This window comes from Colletes latitarsis, chromosome 7 (assembly GCF_051014445.1).
Source record: "Colletes latitarsis isolate SP2378_abdomen chromosome 7, iyColLati1, whole genome shotgun sequence".
Classification (NCBI taxonomy): Eukaryota; Metazoa; Arthropoda; class Insecta; order Hymenoptera; family Colletidae; genus Colletes; species Colletes latitarsis.
In genome coordinates, this window is record NC_135140.1 from 4,141,325 (window position 1) to 4,169,255 (window position 27,931).

The 27,931-nt window shown below is 29.5% G+C and overlaps 3 protein-coding genes and 1 long non-coding RNA gene across 6 annotated transcripts; 1 reads left to right on the top strand and 3 right to left on the bottom strand.

Moving 5' to 3' along the window:
• The first annotated feature begins 3,725 nt into the window (after positions 1–3,725).
• Positions 3,726–10,536, top strand: LOC143343242 (U2 snRNP-associated SURP motif-containing protein). Its single transcript, XM_076767923.1, has 20 exons — positions 3,726–3,938; positions 4,094–4,133; positions 4,210–4,326; positions 4,597–4,693; positions 5,118–5,432; positions 5,800–5,864; positions 6,110–6,275; positions 6,451–6,614; positions 6,841–6,900; positions 7,239–7,282; positions 7,388–7,492; positions 7,571–7,798; positions 7,902–8,144; positions 8,250–8,436; positions 8,516–8,702; positions 8,802–8,935; positions 9,005–9,093; positions 9,161–9,320; positions 9,383–9,534; positions 9,721–10,536. Exons 2-20 carry the CDS (start codon positions 4,110–4,112, stop codon positions 9,998–10,000), a joined length of 2,817 nt encoding a protein of 938 aa, XP_076624038.1. The 5' UTR covers positions 3,726–3,938; positions 4,094–4,109; the 3' UTR covers positions 10,001–10,536.
• Positions 10,537–10,672: 136 nt separating this feature from the next.
• On the bottom strand, positions 10,673–11,979 carry LOC143343244 (uncharacterized). The gene is made up of 3 exons (XR_013079937.1): positions 11,860–11,979; positions 11,415–11,578; positions 10,673–11,298 (listed from the first exon to the last, which is right to left on the bottom strand). It is a non-coding gene; the product is annotated as an uncharacterized LOC143343244 (long non-coding RNA).
• A 92-nt stretch (positions 11,980–12,071) lies between these two features.
• LOC143343243 (uncharacterized) lies at positions 12,072–17,542 on the bottom strand. Its single transcript, XM_076767924.1, has 7 exons — positions 17,374–17,542; positions 15,587–15,784; positions 15,029–15,502; positions 14,667–14,953; positions 14,245–14,329; positions 13,956–14,030; positions 12,072–12,690 (listed from the first exon to the last, which is right to left on the bottom strand). The coding sequence occupies exons 1-7, from the start codon at positions 17,423–17,425 to the stop codon at positions 12,131–12,133; spliced, it is 1,731 nt and encodes a 576-aa protein (XP_076624039.1). The 5' UTR covers positions 17,426–17,542; the 3' UTR covers positions 12,072–12,130.
• A 1,947-nt stretch (positions 17,543–19,489) lies between these two features.
• On the bottom strand, positions 19,490–27,510 carry Rasgap1 (Ras GTPase activating protein 1). 3 transcript variants are annotated; one of them, XM_076768756.1, is made up of 15 exons: positions 27,411–27,510; positions 26,227–26,347; positions 25,861–26,130; positions 25,348–25,504; positions 25,018–25,205; positions 24,583–24,918; positions 24,302–24,503; positions 24,004–24,222; positions 23,801–23,915; positions 23,578–23,722; positions 23,394–23,435; positions 23,197–23,303; positions 22,864–23,107; positions 22,459–22,800; positions 19,490–22,358 (listed from the first exon to the last, which is right to left on the bottom strand). In XM_076768756.1, exons 1-15 carry the CDS (start codon positions 27,463–27,465, stop codon positions 21,914–21,916), a joined length of 2,988 nt encoding a protein of 995 aa, XP_076624871.1. In that variant the 5' UTR covers positions 27,466–27,510; the 3' UTR covers positions 19,490–21,913. The 3 variants fall into 3 exon arrangements, with proteins under 3 accessions (XP_076624871.1, XP_076624873.1, XP_076624874.1); XM_076768758.1 differs by having other exon boundaries at positions 23,578–23,709; positions 23,791–23,915; XM_076768759.1 differs by lacking the exon at positions 19,490–22,358 and having other exon boundaries at positions 22,622–22,789.
• Between the last annotated feature and the right edge of the window lie 421 nt (positions 27,511–27,931).

Consider the following 27,931-nt stretch of genomic DNA (forward strand, 5'->3'; position numbering starts at 1 on the left):
TCTTTATTGGATTTATTTCTAAAAATGCGGTTTTTATTACAATGTTGTATCCAACGTATAATTTGAAAGAAAACAAATATTATCATCCCTTAAATCATTAGATTAAACAAATATCGTTTTTCAGAGCAGTCAGACTCGGGCATGAACGTTAAGGGGTTAATTTATCCGAAACTCTTGTCGTCGACAACAAAATATTATTTATATCGCGTGAAGTGATTCTTTTTTTTCAAGTACGATTTTTACCTAAAGTGGCACCGCTCATTTGACGATAATAGCAACAAAGTACCGGTGTTTAAATTTCATGTATTTTACTAGTTGCAATATTGGCATGGAAACGGAAATATATTTCTTCTTTATCATAATTACTACCCTCGAGATCAATCCATCCGCCTGAGCTTATAAAATATAACATGAAAACGTGTCATGCTCGTATGGGGCGATTAATTCTGCTCCCAAGAGTATAAAACTTGTGACTCGTTCCATTAGTATAGCAAGTTTTCACGATCGAAGATCTCTCAGGAGGTACGGATGGATATCAGAGCATAAATTATTTAAACAAACCCGTCATCGAATGCAATTCTTCCAACGTAAAAAAAATAACGTACAATCTTTGACTTTAATATTTCCTTAAAATTGATTGTCGTCCATCGATTGGAATTTTATTTTATCCGAAACAGTGGTTTTTTTAATCGAGATATTCGTAAAGACGAACGTTAGGTGGAAAATTCATATTTTTATTAATAAAATTAACGAAAGGGGAGGTTTGTAGAGGGTTGTCTCAACCTTTAAATATAAGGATCCTATTTTAAGTATTTCTTATATTTTTATATAAGTATTTGCATTCTGTAGTTTTTTTAAGAATTACAATTTCCCATAAATGCATAAACATCTGCAGTCATAGATAATATTTTATTCATCTCCTCTATCCTGTTCAGGGGGCATTAAGAAACATTTTTCTTATCGATATTTTCACTAAAGTATCATGGGATTTTTTAAATAGAAAACTCGTACTTGAATAAAATCCCCGCTCGGTAAATTTTTATTTGGAAATTATTCGTGTCGATCGATTAAAGTCCTACTCTATTCTATATTATAATATACTGATCGCGAGAAGCAGTATGCAATATTAAACATATGAAACAAAAAATAACTGTATACTTGTAGTTTATTAGTCTGAAAACATTTTCTTATCGTAGGTAGCGATCATTTGTAATAATTTCGTGGCATTTGTATATTTGAAATGTTAAAGATTCCTTGGAGTATTTAATTTATTTTTTTTTATTAAAATTTCAAACGATTGGAATGCAGCAGGTGAAACATGAATGCAAGAAACCGGGACTGTGTCCACATTAACGCGAAGGCAATACGATTATCATAATAAAAGCTGGAAGGTCTTAGAATTATATGTAGATTATGGAAAGAGACGTGCCAGGAACGAAAATGGAAATAACGACTCCCTTTCTGTGCTACAAATATACACTATCGTTCGAAAGTTTGAAACCAGTTGATTATCGTAAAATCATGTTACAGATATTTTATCGCAAGTCCTGTAGAACAATTTATACTATATCTAAATCGAAATAACTAGCTTGAAGGTATTAAATAGGGTTGAATTTACAAATGCAGACACCTTTTGGTCGAAATGTAAGCATGCACAGAAATAGTTGTAAATAAATTTCTGGTAGATGAAAAAGGAAGCGAAGCGTCGTTCTAAAACAATATTTACAATATTGCTCGTAATGTACATGCTTGGAGACTAGACGAAATCTTGTATGCAAATTATCCTGATTGAATCGATCGTTTCGAAAGTCTAAAATCGACCAGAAAGCTCATTAGCAGCGACACATTCGTTATTGTTGACCGAACGACGTTCCAGTGCTTTTAATCGACTCAATCTCCACTTTTCAAAGAACCCTGATTACCATAAAAGAGAACTTCGGCGTCCATTTTCAAGTAGATCCTACGGAGACGTGTCACGAGACTCTTATGTATAAATTCGGACAATAGACGACTAATGAATTGTACAGAAATCCAACACAATATATACGTATTAAGGTGAAAATCGAAAGGGAAACGCAGGCTGTCTCTAGTGCTAATGCCATTCATCTAATTCATTTTTCTTCTGAAACTTACGGTGAATAGAACTTCTATAAGGGACACAAATTGTTTAGAAAAATGACAAGAATTTTGATAATATTATTACAGTGAATAATGGAAAATAGAAAACGAATAAGATAGAATTTCATAAAACTGTTTTTATATCTGTTGTAAACAAAACATTGTTAAAAAACTAAATTTGCAATGCTAATGACTAATACTGCTACAATTATATTTAACTACCTGAAATATGTATTTTTACTATAACAACATTCCTGCATTAATTTATATGCTTTATACAATTATTTTATAAAGTCCAAATCCCTAATACATTCTCAAAACATTTTTCTACCCATTTCACAGATAACTAATTAGTTATAAACGATTATTGGAAACGATAATTCTCTTATTCGGCATTTAGAATATTCATTCCGCGTTACAAAATGGCCACCGTGAATTGAGATTCAGGCTACTGAAAAGTATCAGGATCATAGAATAGGAAAGGAGGTCGACGATGAACATTTTCCCGCCAATTCGATTAATCGATCCACACAGTTTGATTATTCACTAATTACCCCTTTTCTGTGATTAAATTATGAACTTTTAGAATTTAATAATATAGTATAGACCCTTGGCAATATTTAAGGACCAATTTTGCAACGATTCTCGCTGAAATTAATTAGTTATTAACAATAATTCTCTAAGTCGTTGCATTAAAAAATTCGAAAAAATGTGCCGTCCAATATTTGTTAACAACTCTTCAATTACGAACAGAATGGTTATAAAAGGTATCCTTGAATATTGTCAAGAGTCTACGCTATAATACTGAAATTTAAAAGTTATTAAATTAATCCCACGAAAAAAGTAATTAATAAATTATCAAACAGTGGTTCAATTTATCAAAATGGCGGAAATATATTCTCTCTCTTTATCGCACGCTATTGTTCTCTTTTTCTAATCGATTGCACCACCATCTACGGTAAAACGTCCAAGTTTGTCGTAAAATAGTACACTGTCTTCGCCACTAAGTGGCGACGATCTAAACATAAAACATTACTCGTGAATGTTATTTATTTATAAAACGTGCTAGCAAAATTTCGAGGCACGTTATTATTCAATAGAGTTAGAAATGTGTAAAAAATTACTTATATTTATATTAATAAAAGATTGATAAGCATTCTACGGCAAACTCATATTTGATCTCACGTACATGTGACTATGAATTAGGATGTGTAAGCGGAAGGCAGTTTCCTTTGGGCACCGGTCTAGTAACACTGTGAGAGAACAACCCTTAAGTGTAATTTTTGACTTTCTTAGCATGACCAGCTCTTCTGGAGTCTTTCGACTTTCTCACAGACTAACAAAGGCAAAGAGAATCTCTCTCAAAATTTTCGTGACAAAACCAAAACACGGGATTAGTTTCGGGGCTTGATAATTGGCTCCCCTTTCCCCGCATCGTAATCTTATTTAATAATCATCATCAGAATCTAAAGGACCTTTCAAATTTCGCTGTTTATTAGATCTCAGTTTCGCTATTCCATAGCTATATTCACAGCATATGATATACATATCGTTGTTAGACTTGCAACAATGTTCACTTCTCTATTTATACATTTATTCAGTGTCACCACATTGTGAACTAAAAGATACCTACGTTATTTGCCATTATTTGGTTCTTCAATGTGAAATGCGTTGAGACACAAATATTTTTGGAAATATTAAAATATGCGTTATACGATAATGTTTGATTGTACAAATTCTTGAAGACGTCTTTTCAGGACTACCGTTTGCATAAATGTCTATTATTGTGTTGATCACGATTTTCAATTCTTACAAACAACGTACAGTATCTATATATTTATTACATAGCTTTGTGTTATTCACTGAATTCGATTGATGTTTCTTAGAAACAAATATCATTTTCATGCTTAAAATAGTTTATTTCCGAATTAGTTTTGTCAAATAAAATAGTGTTTGTTTTATGTTAATGTTTTAGGTTAAACTATCTACAGATGGCTGATAAGGCTATTATGAAGGTATAATTGTATAAATTAATTCTACTGTTTAATTATATTTCAGTACTCCTGAATGATTATTGTTTCGAATGTTTAGCAAATTGCAGAACAAAAACTGAAAGCATTTTCTATTGGCACAATGGGTAAGAGACCGTTGAGTAAAAAAGAATTGGAGGAACAACGCAAGAAAGAACAAGAGCAAGCTGCTGCTCAAGTAAGCAATACAGAATTTATTAAATCAAACTAGATCTGAGCAAAATTGATTTCGCACAGTAATTTAAAAATAATTGCTTCAAATAATGTTAATCTGTATTACATAAATAATGTGTTCTAATTGATCTTTGGTTCTTTATTTGGTCAGTTAATGATAAATTGAAACATTGCTTATAAAATGTATTACAAAAATTATTCAAAATGTCCAGATCTGGGCCACTGTATACATTAAAAAATATTTAATATTGTTATAATTTTAATTTATACATAGGCATTCGAAGAGTTTGTAGCAACTTTCCAAGAAACACCTAGTAAAACTACAAGCAAAGTTTGGGTGAAAGCAGGAACTTACGATGCTGGTAAACGACGTAAGTTGTTTTCATTACATTATTAATGCACGTTAAATTCAACAAAATATATTTTTATAAAAATAGAACTTATAAAATTATTAACAATCTACATCTTTTTTTTAAGGTTTTCAAAGCCAAAATTTAAACTACCCGCTACATACTTTGCATATTCTCCTAGTTTTTTTATATTATTGCTAAGATTTTTCCAATTTTATTTGATTATGAAAGTTTCATTCTTTTATAATAATATAATAAAATAATATTTATGAACTTGCACTCCTATATATAGCAGCACCAATAAAGAGAAATATACTCTGTATGTTATTGCTTAACTTTGCCTTGCAAGGTCGTCAAAAAAAAAATGAATAAATAATTTAAAAAGAATATAAATTTTCCTATTCTCGTGCAATAATATTAATGTGTATTAATGTTTGTTTAATAGAGGAAGATACAAGAGAAAAAGGAAAACTGTACAAGCCTCAATCGAAAATATCGGAGCTTGTCGACAGTAGATCATCCGCGGAACAGGCACAAGAATATGCGAGATTGCTCGGATCGAGCGAAAGGAAATTGGATAGATTGGGAAAAAAGAAAAAGGAAGGTGAAAAGAAAAAGAGCAATCTGGAACTGTTCAAAGAAGAATTAAAAATGATTCAAGAAGAGCGTGAGGAAAGGCATAAATATAAAGGTGTAGTGAAAACTGTGATTTCGGCTCAATCGGAGGATCCAATGTTGGCAGCTTTGAAATGCGTCGAAGGTAATTGACATAAGTCTACAAGATTTATAAAGCTGTATACTTACATAAATTTATTTACGAGCAAACCCACAAAAACGTAATTCAGCGACAAAGTGTAATTTTCTACAGTTTCAGTAGAGAAATAATTATAATACAATTAATGTATTTTTGTCCTTAAATTAACAATTTGAATCTAACGGAACCTCTGATAGGTATACCCTCCTATCCTGACCCACGAAAGGCCAACTTGCATAACCTTATAGATGATCCTCGACTCCTAGCCCTGATTTATGAGGGTAAACAATGCCCTTTTCATTAGTTTTCTTTGCTTCACCTTATCCTAGTAAAGATACATCGCGATAATAAAAAGATTGTTTTTTTTTTGTAGATGGATCATTCGACAATGGTGATCCTAATACCACAAATCTATATTTGGGAAATTTAAATCCAAAGGTACAAACAACTATAATTGAAATATATCGATTGATAATTACAATACATATCACATTGTTACCTTGAATAGATATTATACTTTATTTGGGAGAAATGTTTTCAATTATGATCTGTTTAATCGTTTACGTCGATTGAATTAATTATATAAAAAAAAACAATTCATTTTGAAATTTTGATGATACTTATTGCAATACATTGTACATAAAAAATATAGAAATAATCGAACACATTGTTTCATATAATAGATCACGGAGCAACAATTAATGGAAATATTTGGCAAATACGGACCACTGGCTAGTATTAAAATTATGTGGCCGCGTAGCGACGAAGAGAAAGCTCGACAAAGAAACTGCGGTTTCGTTGCTTTTATGAGTCGCAAAGATGGAGAACGTGCTTTAAAAAATCTCAACGGTGAGAAAATTGTACTTTAGAGTCTGTAATTTTTTTATTTAATTTCTTGTTAAAAATGTGAAATTTTATTTTTTTTTTTTTTGATGAAGTGAAAAGGTAAGGATTTTAATTTATTAGCATAAAACATTATTTTATTATCCAATTATAAAAAATGTTTCCTTATATGTTGAGGTAGGTCGTGATATAATGCAGTACGAGATGAAATTAGGCTGGGGAAAAAGTGTACCAATTCCACCTTATCCTATTTATATTCCTCCTGCTTTGATGGAAATCACACAACCTCCACCTCCATCTGGTCTTCCATTTAATGCTCAACCTCATCGTCGTGACAGACACAAGGTATATAGAATAAACTAAATCATAGTAATTAATTAAACCAGTGTTAAATTTTAGTAGAATTATAAGAACATCAACTTTATGGCTAAAATCAAGTCTGTGATTTAGATATCATTATTACTGTTTAGGATAAATGTAAAATTAGTCCTAACTTGATTTTGATATTATTGTATAATACTATTCTATTTAGATACAAATTTTATAATTCATTTTCCAAATACAATTTCAGGTACCTCGAATTCGCAATCTACAAACTGCAGATACTCAAGAGAAGGAAAACTTTGAAAAGGTAAGATTATTTTCTTTCGATAATGTTCCGATTTCGACGGTAATACAATTTTTAAATTAAATATGTGTGTGTTACACAAGTTATTTATGAATAATATAACTCAGTAAGTTTTATCGATTCTTATGGGTATGCATATGTAATTATTCTGGAATAAAACGAAACTAAAACATTTATTATATATATTATTTGAGTATCGCTTAAACATTGTAACCTACGTGTGTAATATATGGACAAACTATAGTATGTATCAAACATGGAAATCATGCTTGATTTGAGCTAATATGGGCTGGCACATTTAATCAAATATAACTGTTGCTCTGTAATGGAAATTGTCACAGGTTTTGCAGAACGCAGTGGTCAAAGTGGTTATTCCAACAGAGAGGTAAATTCTGATTTCAGTAATTTCTAAACATACATATTCATTTTTCAAGATATTACATAGTCATAAAATTTACAATTAAATCTTTAATGAAATTCTGTATTGTAGAAACTTAGTAATGTTAATACATAGAATGGTAGAATTTGTGATAAGAGAAGGTCCAATGTTCGAAGCAATGATAATGAATCGAGAACTGAATAATCCAATGTTTAGGTTTGTGGAATTTGAATCTCGTACAATGAACTCATTAATGGTGGTGGGTATTTCAAAACTATTGTTCTTAAACTTCAGATTTCTGTTCGAAAATTATTCTCCCGCGCACACGTATTACCGATGGAAGTTATATTCCATATTACAAGGTGATGGACAAAAGGAATGGCGCATCGAAGATTTTAGAATGTTTAAAGGCGGAAGTGTATGGAGACCACCGCCAATCAATCCGTGGACACAAGGAATGCCTGATGAATTGATCGAAATGGAAGAGAGACAAGAACCTAGAAGGGGCAGTTTATCAAATAGGTAACGATTGAAAAACTTTAAAAGATGAAAAATTGATTATATTATATTTTTTTTCATTAATTTTACCGAACATTTTGTTTGAGAAAAATGTATGTGTTTATAGTCAACGAGATCGATTAGAAGATTTATTGAGAAACATATCACCAGAAAGAATAAAAGTTGCAGAAGCGATGGTATTTTGTATAGAGCATGCTGAAGCGGCGGAAGAGATTTGCGATTGTATTTCAGAGTCACTGTCAATATTACAAACTCCTGTAAATAAAAAAATCGCGCGACTGTATCTCATATCAGATATATTACATAACTGTGGCGTTAAAGTAAATAATGCTACTATTTATCGAAAAGCGTAAGTTGGTTTAATTAAAGATACAGGAAATATTTGCAATGTGGTTATTAATAATTAATATATAAATGCATTTAGTATAGTTAATATTATATGCTTAAAATATAGGTTTGAAACCCGACTATTGGATATATTTAATGAAGTTCACCAAGCCTATAAGCAATTTGACAGTAGATTAAAAGCAGAAGGATTTAAAGTTCGTGTAATGAGAATGTTTAGAGCATGGGAAGATTGGGCAGTTTATTCGCGAGATTTTCTTGTTAAATTACAAAACACTTTCCTTGGTCTTGTCTTGGTAAACCCATTCTTTTAGACCGTGATTTTTCTTCCTGAGGATAACAGGAATGGAAATAAAAATAAATAAGTGATTTTAGATGGATGAGCCTGAACCGGAAAACGATGAGGATATCGATGGAGCACCTTTATCGGATGTGGATGGGGATGGTGCAGAAGATTTGGATGGAGTACCATTAGACGGTGCTGCACTTCTTAAAGGAGCTATGAAACATGGTCTAACTCCGCAAACAACGTCTAACTATGATGACATTGATGGCGTTCCTAGTAAGAATGTTTTAACCACATTTATTATTACTCAATTGTTATTATGTTTCATCTATTTATAATAATATATTTGTATCTTAAACATTTTGTGTTCTTTAGTGGATGAAGATATTGATGGCGTGCCTATGGACGACGAGGATTCTTTAAATATACGAAATAAAGAAGACGAAAGAAAACCATCAATCCCTGCGGGTTTTGTACCATCACGATGGGAAACTGTTGATCCTGATCAGGTTGAGAATATTACCTTAATACTATTTTGCGTACTTTCCTATTTTACAAAACAAGTAATGCAATGTTAGGTTGAAGCACAAGCTATGACAACTAGTAAATGGGAAGAATTAGGTCAAAACGATGATTCAAATTCTCAAGATACTAGCATGGATTCAAGGTAGTATACTTTTTACTTTATGGAAAATTTTAAGTCTTGATTACATCATAATGTACGGGCCTTGCAGTGGTAGAGATTATAACGAGGAAAGAAGAAACAGACTGCGCGAAATTGAAGTTAAAATAATGCAATATCAGGATGAATTAGAAAGCGGTAGGCGAACATTGAAATCCGGTATGACAATTCAAGGGCAAGTAGAACATTATAGAAAAAAGCTGATAAGAAAGGTAAATTTTTGTATGGTACTGCCTTTAAAAACGTTCACAATCTAATGAAATATTAATTGTAGAGCGAGAGGGAAATGAAAGATGTGAAAAGCGAAGAACGAGACGACGAAAGACGAAGGGAAAAGAAACGAAGTACAACTCCAGAATCTCCGAGTCATTACAGAGACCGAAGACGAACTTCAGCTAGTCCATCGTCTAAAAGCAATAGATATAGGTGAATATATGTTGCCATAAATTCATGTAACTTTAATTAGATTCTCCTACGTTACTGCGCTCCTATGATCATCGAGGGCTTGGGTAATAGGAAACATTTTAACGTATACACGCACATTTGGATATTAGAATGTTATTTATCTTATCCTACTATATGCGTAAAAATGTGTCATACATATATTTTTAGGTCTCGTAGTAGGTCGCCACGTGGTAAACGCAGATCACGATCGCCCTACAAAAAACGAGTACCAGTGACACCGTCACCGCCACGTATTCGACGAACACCTTCGCCTTCCTTTTCGTCCAGAGTATCTCGTAGGTCGCCGGTCAATGAACGAAACGACAGAAAAAGACGTGTTCGATCACCGTCATTATCACCGCCTCCACCACCGCGTACTTCAAAGCATAGAGCCAATAGTCCACCTTCTCCATCTCCGCGTAAACATAGACATAAGCATAAATATTAATTTATCGTACGTTGCGTTTTCTTAATTGTTACATTATAATGATCTATTATTTCTGTAATATGTATAAGTTCATAATATTACAGAATAATACTATCATTAATGGAAAAAAGAATTAGTTAACGCAGTATCAATTATACATTCAATATCGTAAGAAATTCTTATCTGATTAAAAATATTTAAGATATTCTTTCTCCGATTCCCATTCAAATTGATTTATTTTATACGCATAAATATTTGTATTTATGATAATACGACGAATGCGTGGATGAGAAACATAATGATAGGATTTTTTGGAATCATGAAAATCGTGTATCCTTATTCTATATTTCTAGAATGTAACTGCATTAATAATTATTAAACACATGTACAGATATAAAATTGTCATTTTATCCTTAATTATTGTACGATAGCAAAACGCTTGCAAATGAAATCAGTTGCGATAACGAACGTCAAATCAAACAAAAAATTATAGAATTCTTTTTAACTCAGATATTTTGTAATTAACAATTTAATTGTAAATAAATCCTTGCTTTTTATTGTTTCGTTTCCTTTATAAAACTAGCATAACGTGTTATAAGCCATGTACCTTAATCTATATCTCTAATAATTAGTAACATTGAATAAAACATGATTTTTCAATATTTCTTAAATCAATTATATTCTATTATGTATTATATTTTTTATTTTACACGCGCATGTGGTTAACAGATTTTTTTATAGTAATGCCCTTTGTAACATAAACAATACGATTTTCTTAAATTAATTCGTGAATTGTTGACACTTACTGTAGTAAACCTTTGAAAAAATATTTAATACGTTAAACATGGGGACTGACACTAAACTCTTCGTTTAGGCGGTGTCGGTCCTTGAGAATCGACTGTATCAAATTTAAAAAATAATACTTTACAATACATATAATATTGAAAAATATGTTTACGCTATTTATATAAATTTTCTTTGAAATATTTTAAACAAAAATAGAGTTTCTATTCATTGTCTTTTCAATATACAGACACCTTTTCTGTATTTACATGCTGCTTAAATTTTACGTAAAACAAAACTAGCTCCGCATTTAACGAATCAGTCTAATCCTAATATATTTGCATATATATATTTTCACATATGGTGTTGAGCAGATGAAATGTTGTTTTATAATAGATTAACATGTGTCTATTCAGATGTAAAAAATTGTAATGTACATATGTCACTATTAAATCATATATAGTGTATATATACATATATTACTACCAATGGCAGCAAATAATATTAAGCAAGGATAAAAACTAGTTAATATGTTCCTAAAAAGAAATGAGAAACGTTATATTTTCATAATATCATAGAACACATGAAAATGAAACAATTGTTTAGAAAATTATTCCTATTCACAACAATTATTTTTAAACACATGACTAACCTTATATGTATCATTATTTTCCTTCTGTTTCAGATTACTTTCAACGTTCGATATATTAAAATCATACACTTTTGTGCCACTTTTGTTCGTCATAATATTCTCCGTCTTCGTTTTGTCATTAACTTTCGCTGTGGCAGCAAATTCTGCTACTATGTTTCTAGATGCTGTAATAATGTATAAAAGAAAAATTACATATAATTAAAAATAGAAATATCACTTTACGCGTTTAATAGAACAGAAGATGATGAATAATACACGTACGAATATACATATATACATACGAAATATACATAAATCTGTTACAAAAAAAAAGAAAAAGGAACAAAATATTTTTTATTTTGACGAAAATATTTTGTCCTTTTATACACATACTTCAACTTTTTGAATTAACAGAGGTTTATATGGAGTATATCATTTCTTAATACCACTATACAAGATTAAATACCTCGTAATAGATCCTCCATGCTCGCTAGATCTTATTAGTTTTCCGTAATTTATATTAGTCATATTTCATATACACATTCGTTCTTTAAATTCTGATTTAAAACGACAAAAGCATAAAAATTATTATTTTAAAATAATCATAAATTTTAAAGAATAATTATAAAGCACAGTGAAATGAATAACATAGGACGAAAAAATTATATAAACTTAAAATCATTTCTTAAACTTTGTGCATTTGTTTCTAAAATCAACATGTATACAATTTTGACAAATTAATTACGTTTCCATTTTGACACACTGCTAGTTTCTGTTTCCTTTACTTCTTTAGTTTCGTTTCTATTATTTTGTAACTTTCCATATTTAGCTTCAAGTTTAGCAACCAGTTCAGAATCATCAAAATTGTCAATTTCATCATCATCATAGTCATCTTCTTCATCTTCCTCCTCTCCCTCTTCTTCTTCTTCTTCTACTTCTTCTTCTTCATCTACTTCTTCTTCATCTTCTACTAACTCTTCTTCATCTTCCACTTCCTCTTCATCTTCTACTTCCTCTGACTCTCTTTCTAACACTTTCTTTTCTTTCATGATCTTTGGTTTAATTTCTTCCTCTTCTTCCAGTTTAATATCAATTTTTTCTTCTCTCTTCCATTTCCACTCTTCACTATCATCCTCAATTTCTTCCTCAGGCTCCCTCTTCACCACTATTTTCTCTTTATCTTCTTTTCTATACTTTCCTGCTTCAGATATCCTTTTCTTTTCTGTAGTTGTAGTTTGTTCCCTGCTTCGTTTCTCAGATGAAATTATGTTAGATTCAGTTTCAATAAAGGTAACTTCTAAACATCAAAAAAATATATCATTAATTAGTTACATTTTATACATCATTTGTCTTAATTATCTTAAACAGTGAATTTGATGAAGTATGATGTAAACCATTTTATATAATACTGTAACTTCTATCATAATATTCATATATATTCTTAAATATTTTGTTTCAGGTACATGTTGTGATATACATCAGAATTTTTATTTATTTATAACTGTTACATTATTTCAATTCATATAACTATTTCTAACTTCTGATGAATTCAATTTACATATTATTTCTCCATTTAATTTTTTAAATCCAGTAATTTTTCTAAAACATTCATTTTATGTTTTTCAATTTATCTTTTTGTCTTTGAATTTTAATTATTTATACAGGGTGTTCCCGAACGACATGTATAAGCAAGCGAGAGATGATTCCCTATGAAAAAATAAAAGAAATAAAAAGAATAAAATTTTTTTTATTTCAGCTTAGTTTTCGATTATTTCGAAAACAAACTAAATTTGAAAATTCGCTGTGCTATACGCACTCACGGCTGAGACGTATAGTCAACAGTGTCTACCGTGTTTGTAAACAATGTGTACAGAATGTTTACGAGTTACTGGATTAAAAAAGAAATTAAAATGGATCAACTTCATCATTTAATATTAATAACAGAATTACTGAAATTAATTGCCTCGCTTTCGTTGACGAAGAATTCTACAATTTTGTAGTGATTGTTGAGGTTGGAAACAACCATTTTCCAAAAGATTCCTTTCTATCCTGTGTATTGTTCTTCGATCGGGAGTCTTACGATTCGGATATTGTTCTTTGTAATAACGAGAAGTAGCAAGATAACTTCCGTTACAAATTCCCAAAGCTCGAATCATATCAAGATATTCTCGATTCGTGTAAGTCATCGCGGTAAATTAATGAAAACTGACTATCTATGATGAACCATCGATTTGAATAGTATATCAAATATACAAAATGAATTTTTAAACTTGATTATTTCGAAAACTAAGCCAAAATAAAAAAAATTGTATTCTTCTTGTTTCTCTTATTATTCTATAAGGAATCACCTCTCACTTGCTTGTACATGTTACTCAAGAACACCCTGTATATCGTACGAATTTATATAAAACAAATATATGGAACTTATAACATGCATAAATGATGTAAATTGATCAACAATTTTTCAATTCCGTGTTTTAGAAAATGAAAATGAAAGATTTATACTGAATGTATAATGGTTATGATATTACACTTGTAAAACATAAGTGTCATAACATTTACCATTGTTCCATCGTTTCACAAGGACAAAATGTGCAGCAACAACAAGTGCCACACCAACTCCAAACTTCATTGCCACTGTAATCATCAGATATTATTTGTCATTGATGTTTGCAAAATTATAATGAAATATCATGAATTTAGTAGCATTCTGATATTTTTTTATACTTGTATTATTTGTACAATTGTATTTGTTGGATGAATATAAGAGCATGGAGGATCATCGAACTTGTTTCAAATTATAGAATTACTGTATGAATCAGTTTTAATCGGATACTGACATTAGACTTACCACTAATAGATTCTTCTTCAATTTCTTCTATATCTGGCTTTTTATCTATATCGCTAATATATTCTTCGGGTTCAATACTTTCTACCTAGTACAAAAATTATTAAATAATATGGTATACTCTAACGATATAATTAGGAAATAAATAAACAAATTATCGTAAAATATTTTATATACGCGGAACTCTATACAATTTAGACGGTATTATTGATAAAGCTTCGTGTTTTGCATTCTTCAAGTGTTCTGAATATTTAAAAAATCGGTATAAAACATTATTTCATTGAATATTTCAAAGTTTAAACAAAATGTTCCTTTTATTAAAAGATATGTATCACTTTCATAAACGGGATATATGTGTAATATTTAATAATTGTTCTCCTTTTAATTATTATGTCAACAATAATATGTAATTGTATTAATCTTACCTCTTCTAATGGTTCTATATTGTCATCGTTAATTTCATTAATGTCAGGTATGTCTAAAAACGATTCAAATATGTCCTCATTTGTTGATGTTTTTTCGATTTCATGAAATTGACTATCTGTTTCGTACAATACATTTTCTTTACTTTCTTCTTTACTAGTAGCATAAATTTCTTCTAATACATCAGTATCGTATGAATTTTGTGGACTAATATTTTCGTCTTCTCGTATAATTTTCATTAGTTTTTCCTCATATTCTTTTTGATGATTTAATTCTGTGCTGACATATTCTGTTAGAATTAAAATTCATAATAATATCTTCAGTTTGTATTCTTTTTATATTGCTATGTTTTACATCTCAATACCTTCTTTATCCTGAAAAACTCTACTTTGTTCTTCGTCTGATTCAACTTCTGTTGTTTCCTCCTCTAATTCTTCATATTTATTTGTATCTTCTTCTTCATCCTCTTCTTCTTTTTCCACTTCTTCCTGTTCTTCTTCTTCTTCCTCCTCTACTTCTTCTTTTTCTTCTACTACTTCTTCTTCTCCTTCTTCTTCTTCTTCTTCTTCTTCATCAACTTGTGTATCTTCACTGTCTTCTCCAATCTGTTCTTCTTCTTCATTTTCTTCATCAATCTGTTCTTCTTCTTCATTAGAATTTTCAGTTATTGTAGACTCTATTTCTGTATCATGATCATCCGTAGCTTCATCTCTTTCAGTTTCTTTACCGTCTTCATATCCATTTTCATTGTGTAATTCCTCATTGGATAAAGATATCGAATCATCTACCCACCCATCAAAAATGAAGGCCCAGCGAGATGATTCTAATGGTGTATTAACTTACAACATAAAACATTTTAAATAAAAACTCTGTATTTGTAACAATTATACCTCTATTAAGAATGTATTTCAAATTCACTTACTGTCTGTAGTACCTCTGTGTTCCAGAATAATTATACCAATCAATCCAATAAGAACTGCTAAAATAGCAAAGAATATAATTCGTGCACACCAGTGTCCACCTGTGCTGTTTTCTTTGTAAATATGTATAGTTATATTGTCTGTTAAACTTTCGTTAGAATTTCCCAAGGTAGGTGCAGGTATACCACTGTCTTCCTCATCTGAGTGATATAATACATTCGATAATAATAATTTTTTAAACAATTTTCAGAATTCTCTAATCCTAAGTTAAATAAATTTGTCTATGATATATACAAACATACAGAACATACAAATGTTCATGCGCGCGCGCCCGCGCACACAACCATATACTAGATAACAAAATAATATGTATATTTTATTTTTTTTTTTAATAATCATCAAAATTTTCGATAAAACATTCTCTTTGCATTGTTTCAAGCTAGTTCTACTATACTTAATTATAAATAAAATAATTTAATCAATGATCATAATAATAATAATGTTAAATATTTTATATCTGATGATAAAGTAATGAAACTATTCGATCTTTGTTTTAAAAATTTTGTTAAATATCTACTATAATGGAATCATCGATATGGTATATTTATGATTTATCGTATCGTAAAACAATACTAAACATTCATTGAAATTGCAATATTTATGCAATTTATGATATATACATATGTTTCAAAAAATAAATTTAATAATACGTAATGTACGAATATTTCCACATAGAAATATGTATCTATGCATAACTTTCTGATATACATAGATGCTGATTCGTATAACCTTCACTGTTACGCATTTATAATATTAAATTCATATCTCGTTTCGTTTCTATACAAAATTAAAAGCTGAACATATTTCATACGCAAGTATAAATATTATATTTATAAACATAAAATATGCAAATAAATTAGAGGAATATGTTTTTGGATTGGATATTAAGGTTGATCTATTTTTGAAAGCCAAAAGCTAGGCTGATCAAGCTTCTAAGACCCTGCATTTTCTAATTTGAGCAACATTGCCAAATATGCCTTAAAATATCTGAATTTTCACTCTTCATATAATATTATTATAAAGTGTTTTGAAGAAGTAGGTATTAAACAGAAATATATATATTACAGTTTCGATAAATAATTTAAAATACACCTTTCAAGTAAAATGTAATTTTATTCTGTAAGAAGAATCATAAACTTAAAAAACAAAAGAAAACATGTATAATAAATAGATATTTCTAAATAAAAATAAAAGTGATAACATCAAAACGAAATATTTTTAATAATATTTTACATGTTAGGGTGTTAGTTGCATAATAACACAAAAACTTTTAGAATCGATTCGTTTATAATATTTAAGTTTAATTTTTAATGCAATCTTAATGAAAATAATAATATGCATAATAAAAAATGTCAATAAATTTGATAGATATCAATTAATAAAGTATAAATTTATAAAACGACTTCTGATCAACTACGTAAATATTATATATTAATTTCATTGTTATAATTATATATATAATAAATATTAAAATGTATTAAATCGATAAACATTGTGAATAGTAAATATTTTTACGAATGTGACATTTTAAACACGAATTGTACGATTTTCACGGTATAAAGTCAGCTCAAAAGATGAGAAGGTATCTACATTTATTCTTCTTTAATGTAAAATATCTAACGTGTATTTCCAAGGCTAAAAATAAGAAAGTAAACATTGCTAAAAATATTGAACGCAAGAAATCAAAGTTATAATAATTCTCTCACACTTTCAATAGCTTATTTTTTACCCTTTTTACGTCTCTTCTCTTTTCGTTTTCTTGCTTGTACATCTCCGGACATCTTCCGCGAGGAAATGTACTTCAACTTTTGGGCGAACAAGCAGACACAATGAATTTAAATTTTTAAAACGATCGAACACTGTACCGCGTCTGCGATTATTTGGTTTGTAATGATCTTAACAAGTATTGACACAATATGAAAATCCCTAGTAACTTATCTTGAACATTTTCTCACACAAGGTTCTCAGTTTTTCCCAAATTTCTGCCGATCTTGAAAAATTATAAAACATAACAGATATTCGTCGAGAGTTTAACTTTGTACCGAATTTAAATTTCTTTAAAATTAAGAAACAATTATATGAATTTAAATTGAAACTAACGAATAAATATTACGATAAAATCAAGTTAACATTGTTAATCAAAGAGCAGCTTAAGTATTACTAGATTTAAAAATAGTAGTAAAAATTTCTGCACTAATAATTACATATGAATAAAGTTATAATATCAAACATGTAATATATATATTATTGAATAACTGATTCTTTGAAGCGAAAAAAAATATATATTTTTTCAACGAGACGCTTCATAATAAACAGTTTATTAACATTCCGAGTTACAAAATTATAAACTTAAATTCATTAAAAAACATTTACCGTAGAAAGCATATGTACAATATTAAAATACGTAGTATGGTTTAGTACAAGGTATAGCTAAGTTTCAATTTCAATAAATAATTTACGAAATACACTTATTTGCGAGTAACTTTTTAGCTCATCGATATACTTCAAAGCGTAGTTGTGCGAAAAATTTCTGTCAAAAAAAGAAAAAGAAAAAAAAAAAAAAAAGAGGAATACTAACTTAATGAACACAATGAAATAGGATACAAAAGTATTACTAAAATAATCAATTAATAGAACAACTTTAATATAAATAGTACCATTTGTAAGCAGAATTTTATATAAAGCAGAAAGAAAATATTATATACAATAAAATATATTCGATATAGTTTTAAAAACTATTCGTTATTTTTGATTTTATAACCAATTTACCTTTTATGTAATTAGTAAGAAGCATATTATTCCACCTTAAAAAATCTAATCGATTTTTTTACGAATTTCCGTTACCGATTCCTATCAACAACTTATATATAAACTATGCTAAAATTGTAATTTGAAAGTGTGAAATTGATCATACTACAGCTGGATTAGAAAATAGAATCGATCGGATAAAAGAGTATAAATTCTGATTTTTGTAATAAATTTGTTTTCCGAATGAAAATATCGTTTTATTTTAACTATTCGTACGAATAGTTTTCGTGCCCTCTTATAAGATGGCACTTTATAAATTTTTTACATTTATCAACTTATGTATTGTTCAAATACTTTTTCTACTCAAATACAGTACAATCACATTGAAAGATTAGAGCATAAAGATCTTTTTTTTTTTTAAATTATCTAACAATTTTGATATTCTATATTATCTTACAATAGTGTTAGTATCTGTTCTTCTTATTTGATAAAATTTGCAGTAGTTTATATAAAGGCATTGAATGAATATGTATCAAATTTTAATAATTATATGCCAGTTTTAATTACAGTCGTTAAATAATTTAGCAATCCTATAAATATTTCAATTAATCTACGACCTCTTTAACGTTGTTTCTAACCTTATATCTAAGAAGTTAATGCAAATTTTTTATCGTAGCCCTACCCTTAACAACGTGAAAGTAAATTAATCATGTATACTGTACAAATAAAAAATATGTAAATTATGTAATATTTATAATACATTTACAAACTATATAAATTTATTCGCTAATTTGGAGGGATGTTTTAGTATGGCTATCATTAAAAGTACAACTTTGCTTTCAAGATATCTAATTGTTCGTTAGTTAGTATAGTATCAGGAGATTACTGGAACATTAAATTTTGTTTTTCGAAAATAAATATTATACAATCAATTAAAAATTTAATGTTAGTTATTAATGTTTTTAAAAGTTTTGTAAATATGAATACTTTTTTATTATTAGTAGTTTCTAAAAATTTATAATTTTCACTAAAATTAGTTAAAAAAAAATATCCTCTGGCTGTTCGAAGTTAAAAAGTATGTCGACGCAAGAATAATATTTTAATATGATTTTACAAAAATATTTTATTAAATAATGAGCAAGTACTATTGAGTCGAGTTGTTCTTTAAGAGGAAAGTTGTTGATATTGTTCGTACCTACACAACTATTGAGTACAACATTAAATGTAATTGTAATTTATGAAAGACGAAGTTTTTTGCTAAATGCCAATTATGAGTTTTGCGCGCCCATAAGAGTAGATTACACAAGATTTATCACAATCATGTCACGTGTATCAATGAATATGTCTTGCAATTAATCAATTATTAATCATTTACAACACTTAACAAATAATTATATTGAAATAGCAGTCTTATTTATATTAATAAGATCATTTCTGTACTACAACTTTTGTTTATAAATCGTAGATTTCACAATACTATAAACATTTACTTTTGCAACTTTATTAAATGTTTCAAGTATTAAGAGCAATTTATAATTAGGTAACATAATAAAAATGTATCGATATGTATTTCTATATACAAGCTTGTCACACAAAAAGGACATAAACGCATTTTAAAAGGAATTTTAGCCATTTTTTTCAATTCTGAGTAAAAATCTATTCATAAAGATAAATGCAGTAAAAGATCATATTTTTCTGTTTAAATTATTAAACGTTTAAAAAAACATATGAAAGAAGCAAGAAAAAAAAAACTAAATAAGGTAAAGAGAAAGCTCAAATGAAAATCATAGAATTTAACACGTTGTACTTAATCACTGGAAAATCTATAAAATTACTATACTTAAATATATATTTATATTTTTTATACACATTTGACTCGAGAAAATTATGTTAAGATACAAAGACAAATTTGAAAACCACGATTAGTAATAGTTTTTGTAATGCTGCTATGTATAGATTAAATTTCACTTTGCATAACTGATATATTATATTTGTGCTGTTTGATTCGACTCTGTAAAAATGATCACGACCAATGTTACTTTTCTAATATTCAGATAGTATCGTTAATATATATTATATTCTCTTCGTTGTTATTTACAAAGATCTAGAAATGAGTGACATATGAATAGTACTAATCACTAACAGCATACCATTCAAGTACAAAATGCTATAACTTGATGAAATTATGAAGCAATAATTCGCGTAATATGTTGTACATTAAAAGTTCAAGTGCCTTTATGCATTGTTACTCATGACTTAACTCTCTCGATAATGAGATTGCAAATTTAATTTATCAATAATTTAGTTTACTATTATACTTATGCACATGTGTCTCCAATATATCAAAATTAGATATAAATAAATAAATAGAAGAAACTTTTATTGTTACAAAATATTATATTAAGTGCATTTTATGATAACAAATCAAGAAGTATAACTTGCTTCTTGAAGTATTGCTCACAATATGTTTTTTTAACAGATTGTGTGTAATAGCACTTTTATAGAATTTATACGATCCAAAAATAATTAATTTGATAAAGACATGTGCATATAAATAAAAAGAAAGATGACTCCTTATTAAAGGAGAGTCAACAGTATTCGAAACAGAAATAATTATACAGTATATTTAGTTTAAATTTAATTTAAAAATTTGTTGCTATTCAAAATACAAACAACAATTATTTATATAAAAATTGTTTAAACCTAAATCTTCGGTGATATTAATATTATCTTTAAACAAAACCTTATATGTGTCTAGTTTATTCCAAAAGAAATTAAATCGAGGTACGATAATAATATAATTATTAATATTATAAAGCTGAACAGTAAGTTCAGTCTTTATAAAGTGATTCAATTTTCAAAATATTTTTATGACCAAACTCTGATCAAAACTCTGGAAATTATGTCCATTTTTATTATAAACTCTGAAGAATTAAGATTTGGTTTTAAACTTTAAATTCTTTATCGTGTTTCCCCCTCTAAAGTACTGTAGGAAACTGGTAAGTTTGCGAGCAGGGCCAAATAGAGGAAGGAGAGATTTTCCATTTACTCTATCTATCCCCACCATTAATCAGCTGTCTCTATGTTTAGGGTCTCGGCGACTTGTCGAAAGTACGTACAGTATACGAACGGGGACTCTACAGTCTAGACCATAACCTATCGGGTCTCGTAAACTTACCAAATATCTACTGTACATATTTTTTATGTGAACAATTCTTTGTATCTTCAATAGCTTAAAAAATAACAAACGTGCCCTTTAAACTAGATATACTGTAAACGATTGTAAAATATATAGATTTCTACAATTTGATTTTAAACGCTAGATTCATGTTAGAATATAAGTAACGCGAACGTACGAGAAAAATTTCTTAAACAAGTTCATAAAAACATATCATTTTTTTTATCTTCACATTCGAAAAGAATTATTAGATAACATATTCATTAAAAGAATTATAAGAATACGTGTTATCTCTTAACGTTGTCACTGTATGTACATACATTCACTCAATATTTTAATATGATCATAATTGCTGAATTTTCTTGATACTAGACATACTAATTCCATCTGTTGCCAGTAAACTAGAGCTATCCAATCTTCTATTGTTTTCTAAATTTGCATTTTTCTCAAACTTATCTGTTCTTAACGTATTATTTAAACTATGGTCAAAGTTTTTGAGATCATTTTGGATACTTTTAATGGTGTCAGTATTATTTTCATACCGTCGTAATAAATTGTTTTCGTTCTCATACCTACGATGTATCGAATCAGAATCTAAACATTTCCTAAATGTTTCATCGTATCGTCGATCCTCTATTCGCCTAGAAAATTCACTGTCGTAACAATGACCCGTTTCTATATAATGTTGATTTAAATTGTCCACTTCGTAAACACACTTTGTTAATTGATTCTCAAACCCAGCTCTAGCTGCTAAGTGGAGGTAATTGTCATCACCGATCGGAGCTTGCCTAAAATAATAATTATGAGAGCATAATTATATAAGATAATCTCTAGGAACTAGAACAAGCTGTAACTATTTTTTTTATAAATATAATTTAATGAACTTACTTGCTTCCGTATTTAGTATCGTGCGCCAATCTTCTAAAATAGGCTCTGTGTTCGTGCTGTAAAGCATAAGCAGCTTCTCTTAACGCAGTTAAAGTTTTAAAACAAGAGGGCACATCTTCTATAGGAGATCCACCACCCGGTATAACGCACATATCACTAGCTCCGTATACAGCTTGACATTCGCATGCACTCATTAACGTTTCAAGCCTCGGCATGTTTGTAAATATTAGAGAATGTATTCGTTGCAAATCTCGATCTGGATCTAGAACCATGCGTAATCCAGCTTCTACGCCCGGTGACACCTCGCTACACCCTGGAGCATTTTCGGTCACTGCTTTGCAACTATAATCATGTTTTATTAACAATTGGAAATACTCTGTACATAAGTGATGTTAAATAACATACCAAAGCCAATGACCATTGATGTATGCGCTTGGGTGATACTTTTCTAAACGATTATTGTTCGTACGGCAAATTTTTGTTAAAATATCGATCCACTCTTTTTCCTCTACGCAATTTCCGGCTTGAACATACAATGCTCTTTGCGACTGAATAATTTGAAACATATTTTTCATTTTAAAAGAATTTTCTTGAAGCCTTTCAACAGCTAAAATTTCTTCAAGAGGTATTTTACATAAAGGTTCTTTACCTAAGAAATAATTTATCAAACATAAATTTCATTAAAAAAGTTACGGTTTTATAAAATTGATACACTGTTTTCATAATACGTATATTCACCTTTTGTTTTAGAATACGTTAGGTCTTGTGTAGTAAGTCTAAAGTATCTCTGCTTAAAATTTTTACGACCAAATCGTTTTCTTCCTTGTGCCCTTTTAATCATTACTCTGTAATAAAATAACAATGATATTAAACTTATCGACTACGCAGATCGTGTATTAAGATAAATACCGAAATCGTTAAATATCGCTACAAACCTCTTATCATAATCAGCAGTATGCAAGAAGAGAAAATATATTCTATTAGAAATGCTTTCCATTAATAATAGTTATATGCATGAACGAATACTATGGAATTTAAAACTTTATTGGAAAGTAGAAATTAATAGAAAAGATACGAAGACTTAAAATTAAAATATACCAATATAATCAACACACATACCCTTCTTTTAGCACAACCGGTTGTTCTTGTTGGGCACTTGGTCGTTGATTCGTAATACCACAATTACTACTAGTCGATATTAATTCCAAAAATTGTTTAACTGCTTGTATGTGCTTTTCCGTGTAAAATTCTCTATAAAAGTAATCTATGAATAATATATGAAATCTGTTTGTTTACGAAATAAATTCTGAAATAAGTTTTATCTCTGTGTACCTATACACACATTCCATGTATTCTTCTTTACAAACGCTACCTGCTCCGCCTCTACAACTTACTAAGTTTCCTAGACTCTGAATTGTTTTAGAAATTAATGTTAATGTCCTGTTAGTCTGAGAATCCTAGAATAAAAATAATAACAGTTATTATTGACTTAATAGAAAGCCAGCATTGTAATAATTTTTTTGTTAATAATGTAGATTCTCTTACAATTTGCTCAGTTGTAATATCAAATAATCTTGGACCCAATATTGCAGGAGCAAAAAATCGTAGAAAAATAAATCCACTAATGACTGAATATCTTACTTCTTTATTTTTTGGGAAATGTGTTGTTGCAAGTTCTCTTAAGCACCAGAACATTTCACACATTAAAGGCGGACACCGCACACCTGATGTTGTAATAGCAGTAAATACTCTTTCAACATATTCCTGTTACATTACACAGAGTTATTAAGGTTAATACAAATATAAAATCATAAGAGAAACTTAATTTTTTTGTATTAAATACCTTTAGATTTGCTAAATTAGTTTGAATTGTATTTGCATCCTTTACTCTTGTTGGATCTATTTCACACGGTTTTTTTTCTAGGAAGACTTGCTCCATCGCTGGTCTAAGCGTACTATGTAAATAATGAAGTCCTGCTAATCTCATACCTTCATCCATCATTTTACTTACTAACGTATTACCACGAAATATTGTCGTTGGATCGCTTTAACAAAAATTATACTTTGTTCTGTACATCGTTTTATATGGTTCTTATTCTTTAACGTTACAATTTATTTACTTACGTTAATTTAGAAATTTCATGACTAGCTAAAGCTCGCATTACAGAAACCAATTGACCATGATGTACTAATACTCTAACCAATGGTTGCGCAGCTTCCATTTTGCTTGCTACAATTTCTCCCAAAATATATACAGCAGACGACGTAATCGGTTGAATATTAACGCTTTGTAACAACAAATTTCTAAGTCTATCGTACATCGTTGACGGGAAAACATGATCTGCCGTGTAATGTATTTTTAATCGCAGAGATCCTAAACCTGGTAATACGCCCGACGGTGTAGAACTGCTTGAGATTTTACTTAGGCGATGTTTCGCTGCTCTGGGCTGTAGGAAGTACCTGTTTGTAAGGAAAATAAGATAAAAGTTATTCATAATATTTTTTTACAATTCCATATTTCCTCAATCTAGTTTGCAAAAAATAAATGTAAATAAGTACCATGCAGTTGTTGTACTAGTTGGTTGCTTCTGTAGGCCTCTTAGTGTAACTCTAACTTCACCAAGAAAAGCTGGTTGTTCTCCCATACCGGGAGATGCATGCCATAAACCTACAACTACTTCACCTACTTCTCCACTTTCAATAGAGTAATGAGAAACATCCTTCTCTTTGGATTCTGTTATTTCTGGCTATGAGTAAAATGGATAAAAAGAAAAAACGATTATTTAAAAACTAGATTTTCGCGTTGAAACGCAAACTTCAACGCAATGAATAAATTTAGTGAGAGAATAGAGAGAGAATCAATAGTATAAGTAATTTATTTGTATTTACCTCAAAAATAAACGTTTCGTTAAAATACGGAGACACTGTTTTTTTTTTTATTTTCGTGCGTTTCGATATTTGTTTACCGTTACTATAGATGACCGTGACAGTTGCAAACGGATCACAGCCACCATTTTTAATAGTTAATTCGCTACATTCTATAACTCTAAAAAAAAATAATTACAATTATGAAAACACAATTTATATCATTAGTTTAAAAATAATTTAAAAAATAAACTATTTCGAAATAACATTATTTCATGAAATATTTTATATGGCGCGTATATACCCCACGATACGATTAACGCGGTAAACGTAATATTAAGATATCAATACATGACTCCAAAAAGTTTTAAAAAGGTCTTTTTTTACAATGAAAATTCTAAATGCCTTAAATGGAAAGTTCAGCATGGGGCATATACATTCGGAAAATATTAAGATTCATTTATTGTAAATGTTTTAAAGACATGTTTTGATCGGTAACTACCATAACAGTTTATGTGTTAGCAACAAACAATTTACCTCACTGTTAATTTAGATTGAGCATGTCCAATTTGAGGTTGGAGAGCAAGTTCCAAATGTGTTTTGCCTTGAACTTCAGAATCAGCATCCACTGGTCTCAAAGGAAACCAATGTTCTTTATTATGATACGTTGCTAAATCCTCCCTCTTTATAGCTACTTTGCCTAAGATTTTATCTTGCTTCAAATGTCTATCTCGATCATAAACATAAATACCAAGATGACGAAATTTCCTAGGTACTTCAAATTGGAATTCTTCTCCAAAAAATGGGCTATGCAAAAGACACATTCTTTGTAGCTATTTTCTTAACAGAAAGTAATTTAAAAGAATATTATATTTTATGAGGAGAGTAAAAACAGAAGCTTACTTGAGAGTTCTTTCCATTGTTGTTGTTCTAAATATTTCCTCTTGATCAAGAGACAGAGCACAGTATACATCCCTTGTACCTGGAGATCCATGACTTCTACTTTGTAGATTTTTTACTTCACCTGCATGTAATTAAATAAACACTTCTAATATTTTCCATAATAACAAATATACTTATGTTCTTTGATATTGTTAAAAAATATTATTTTTTATTTTAAAAAATGTAATAGTATCTTATATTTTGGCAAAAGATAAAAGTATCAATGAATTCAGATATTTTATATTATTAATACAACATCCTGATGAGGAAGCTTAATATTACATAAACTACATAATCAACTTAAAAAGTAAATTTTAAGTCAAAACCAAATTATTCGTCTTACATAAATTCATCGATTCGATTCAAGTAAATAAATGTCGTAAAATCGTAATAATTTTTACGTTATGAATTTCGGATGTGATAGAATGTACATATGTAAAATACGATAAAATAAAATATTATCGAGCAATTGTTAAGTACTTCGGTTTGTATCTCGTTTCACCGAAATAAATGATGTTTCCCGTGACAACATTTTTCGGAAGAAATATAACGCACGGGGAAATAATACTGCGATTTTGATACGTTCTTGATCTCTGTCATAAGGTTAGTAAAACCGTACCACAGGAAAACCATTCATAAGACGTTTTAGACGAAAGTAACGAGCAAAGGGGGGAAAAGTTACAACCGTTAAAATTAACGAAGGCGGTTAACAATATTTAGGTTTGTCAATGTATTAATGAACGTAGCAAATATTATTTAGTGGTAACTATCGAAAAGTATTTCACGTAGGGACAACGATGCGTGGGAGCTGAAAATGTACGCGTACGCGCTTCTGATCACTAAAATTTGGAATAAATACCACCACACTGTGACCGTACAACAGATTTTTCGACTACACAGAAGAAACCATAGAATGAACCGTAAATCGATGTGAGAAAAGGATCAACAATGCTTTTCGTTCAGATAGTAAAGTTGACTAGCCGTAGGAGTCAAATTAGGTGACATCCCGAATGAACAGTAGCACGCGTGCACGAATATATCAGACTTTTTTTCCGAACAACAATATTCTTGCGACTTTTGCATAGCATATAACTCGACCAACTTTCACATTGTCGTCGAACGACATTTCTGACGAGTTTGCGTACCGATTTTAATCTTTAATCTTTCTTCAACGCGAACTAGGCGCGTCTCCTCGGCCATGTTACCTCCATGACACTACTGAGTAACTACATGAACAGAATGCAGGCGGTCTTTCATTCTGTGAATGGATTCTAAGCAGGGCCGTATTTTTCTATATTCGTACCCACCCTTTCAATCATTATGAATCAGAGATCTTTCAAATTAATTTTCGGTCGACGTAAACATACGTTATTTTTCCATTTACAACAAAAACCAGGATCCGGATACGTGAATACATAATAATTGAGCCCTTTATAAGCCAAAATGATTAATATCACTTTGCGAATTATTTATATGTTAAAACAAATTTCCTTAATAATTATGCTTCGCACTAAAATTGACAGGAAGACATTTTAAAGGGAACTTTGAGAACGAATATGTATTATTTTTGTCAATTTTATTTACTTTTCCTTTTGTTAAGTTAATCGGCTTGCAAATGAGTGGCTCGATGTTTATTATATTCCAAAAGAATTTTTCTTCATTATAG

What these genes read in the sequence shown, in the direction of transcription:
- LOC143343242 (XM_076767923.1), top strand. Translation starts at nt 4,110, where the DNA reads ATGGCTGATAAGGCTATTATGAAG. An exon ending in AAGAGCAAGCTGCTGCTCAA is followed by an intron (nt 4,327 to 4,596) that starts GTAAGCAATACA and finishes ATTTATACATAG; the next exon opens with GCATTCGAAGAGTTTGTAGC. An exon ending in AGCTTTGAAATGCGTCGAAG is followed by an intron (nt 5,433 to 5,799) that starts GTAATTGACATA and finishes TTTTTTTTGTAG; the next exon opens with ATGGATCATTCGACAATGGT.
- LOC143343243 (XM_076767924.1), bottom strand. Translation starts at nt 17,425, where the DNA reads ATGTCCGGAGATGTACAAGCAAGAAAACGAAAAGAGAAGAGACGTAAA. An exon ending in AGTTTTTCAGGATAAAGAAG is followed by an intron (nt 14,954 to 15,028) that starts GTATTGAGATGT and finishes TAATTCTAACAG; the next exon opens with AATATGTCAGCACAGAATTA. An exon ending in TGTGAAACGATGGAACAATG is followed by an intron (nt 12,691 to 13,955) that starts GTAAATGTTATG and finishes TTTGATGTTTAG; the next exon opens with AAGTTACCTTTATTGAAACT.
- Rasgap1 (XM_076768756.1), bottom strand. Translation starts at nt 27,465, where the DNA reads ATGGCCGAGGAGACGCGCCTAGTTCGCGTTGAAGAAAGATTAAAGATT. An exon ending in CAATCTAAATTAACAGTGAG is followed by an intron (nt 25,505 to 25,860) that starts GTAAATTGTTTG and finishes ATTTTTTTTTAG; the next exon opens with AGTTATAGAATGTAGCGAAT. An exon ending in GATACTAAATACGGAAGCAA is followed by an intron (nt 22,359 to 22,458) that starts GTAAGTTCATTA and finishes TTATTATTTTAG; the next exon opens with GCAAGCTCCGATCGGTGATG.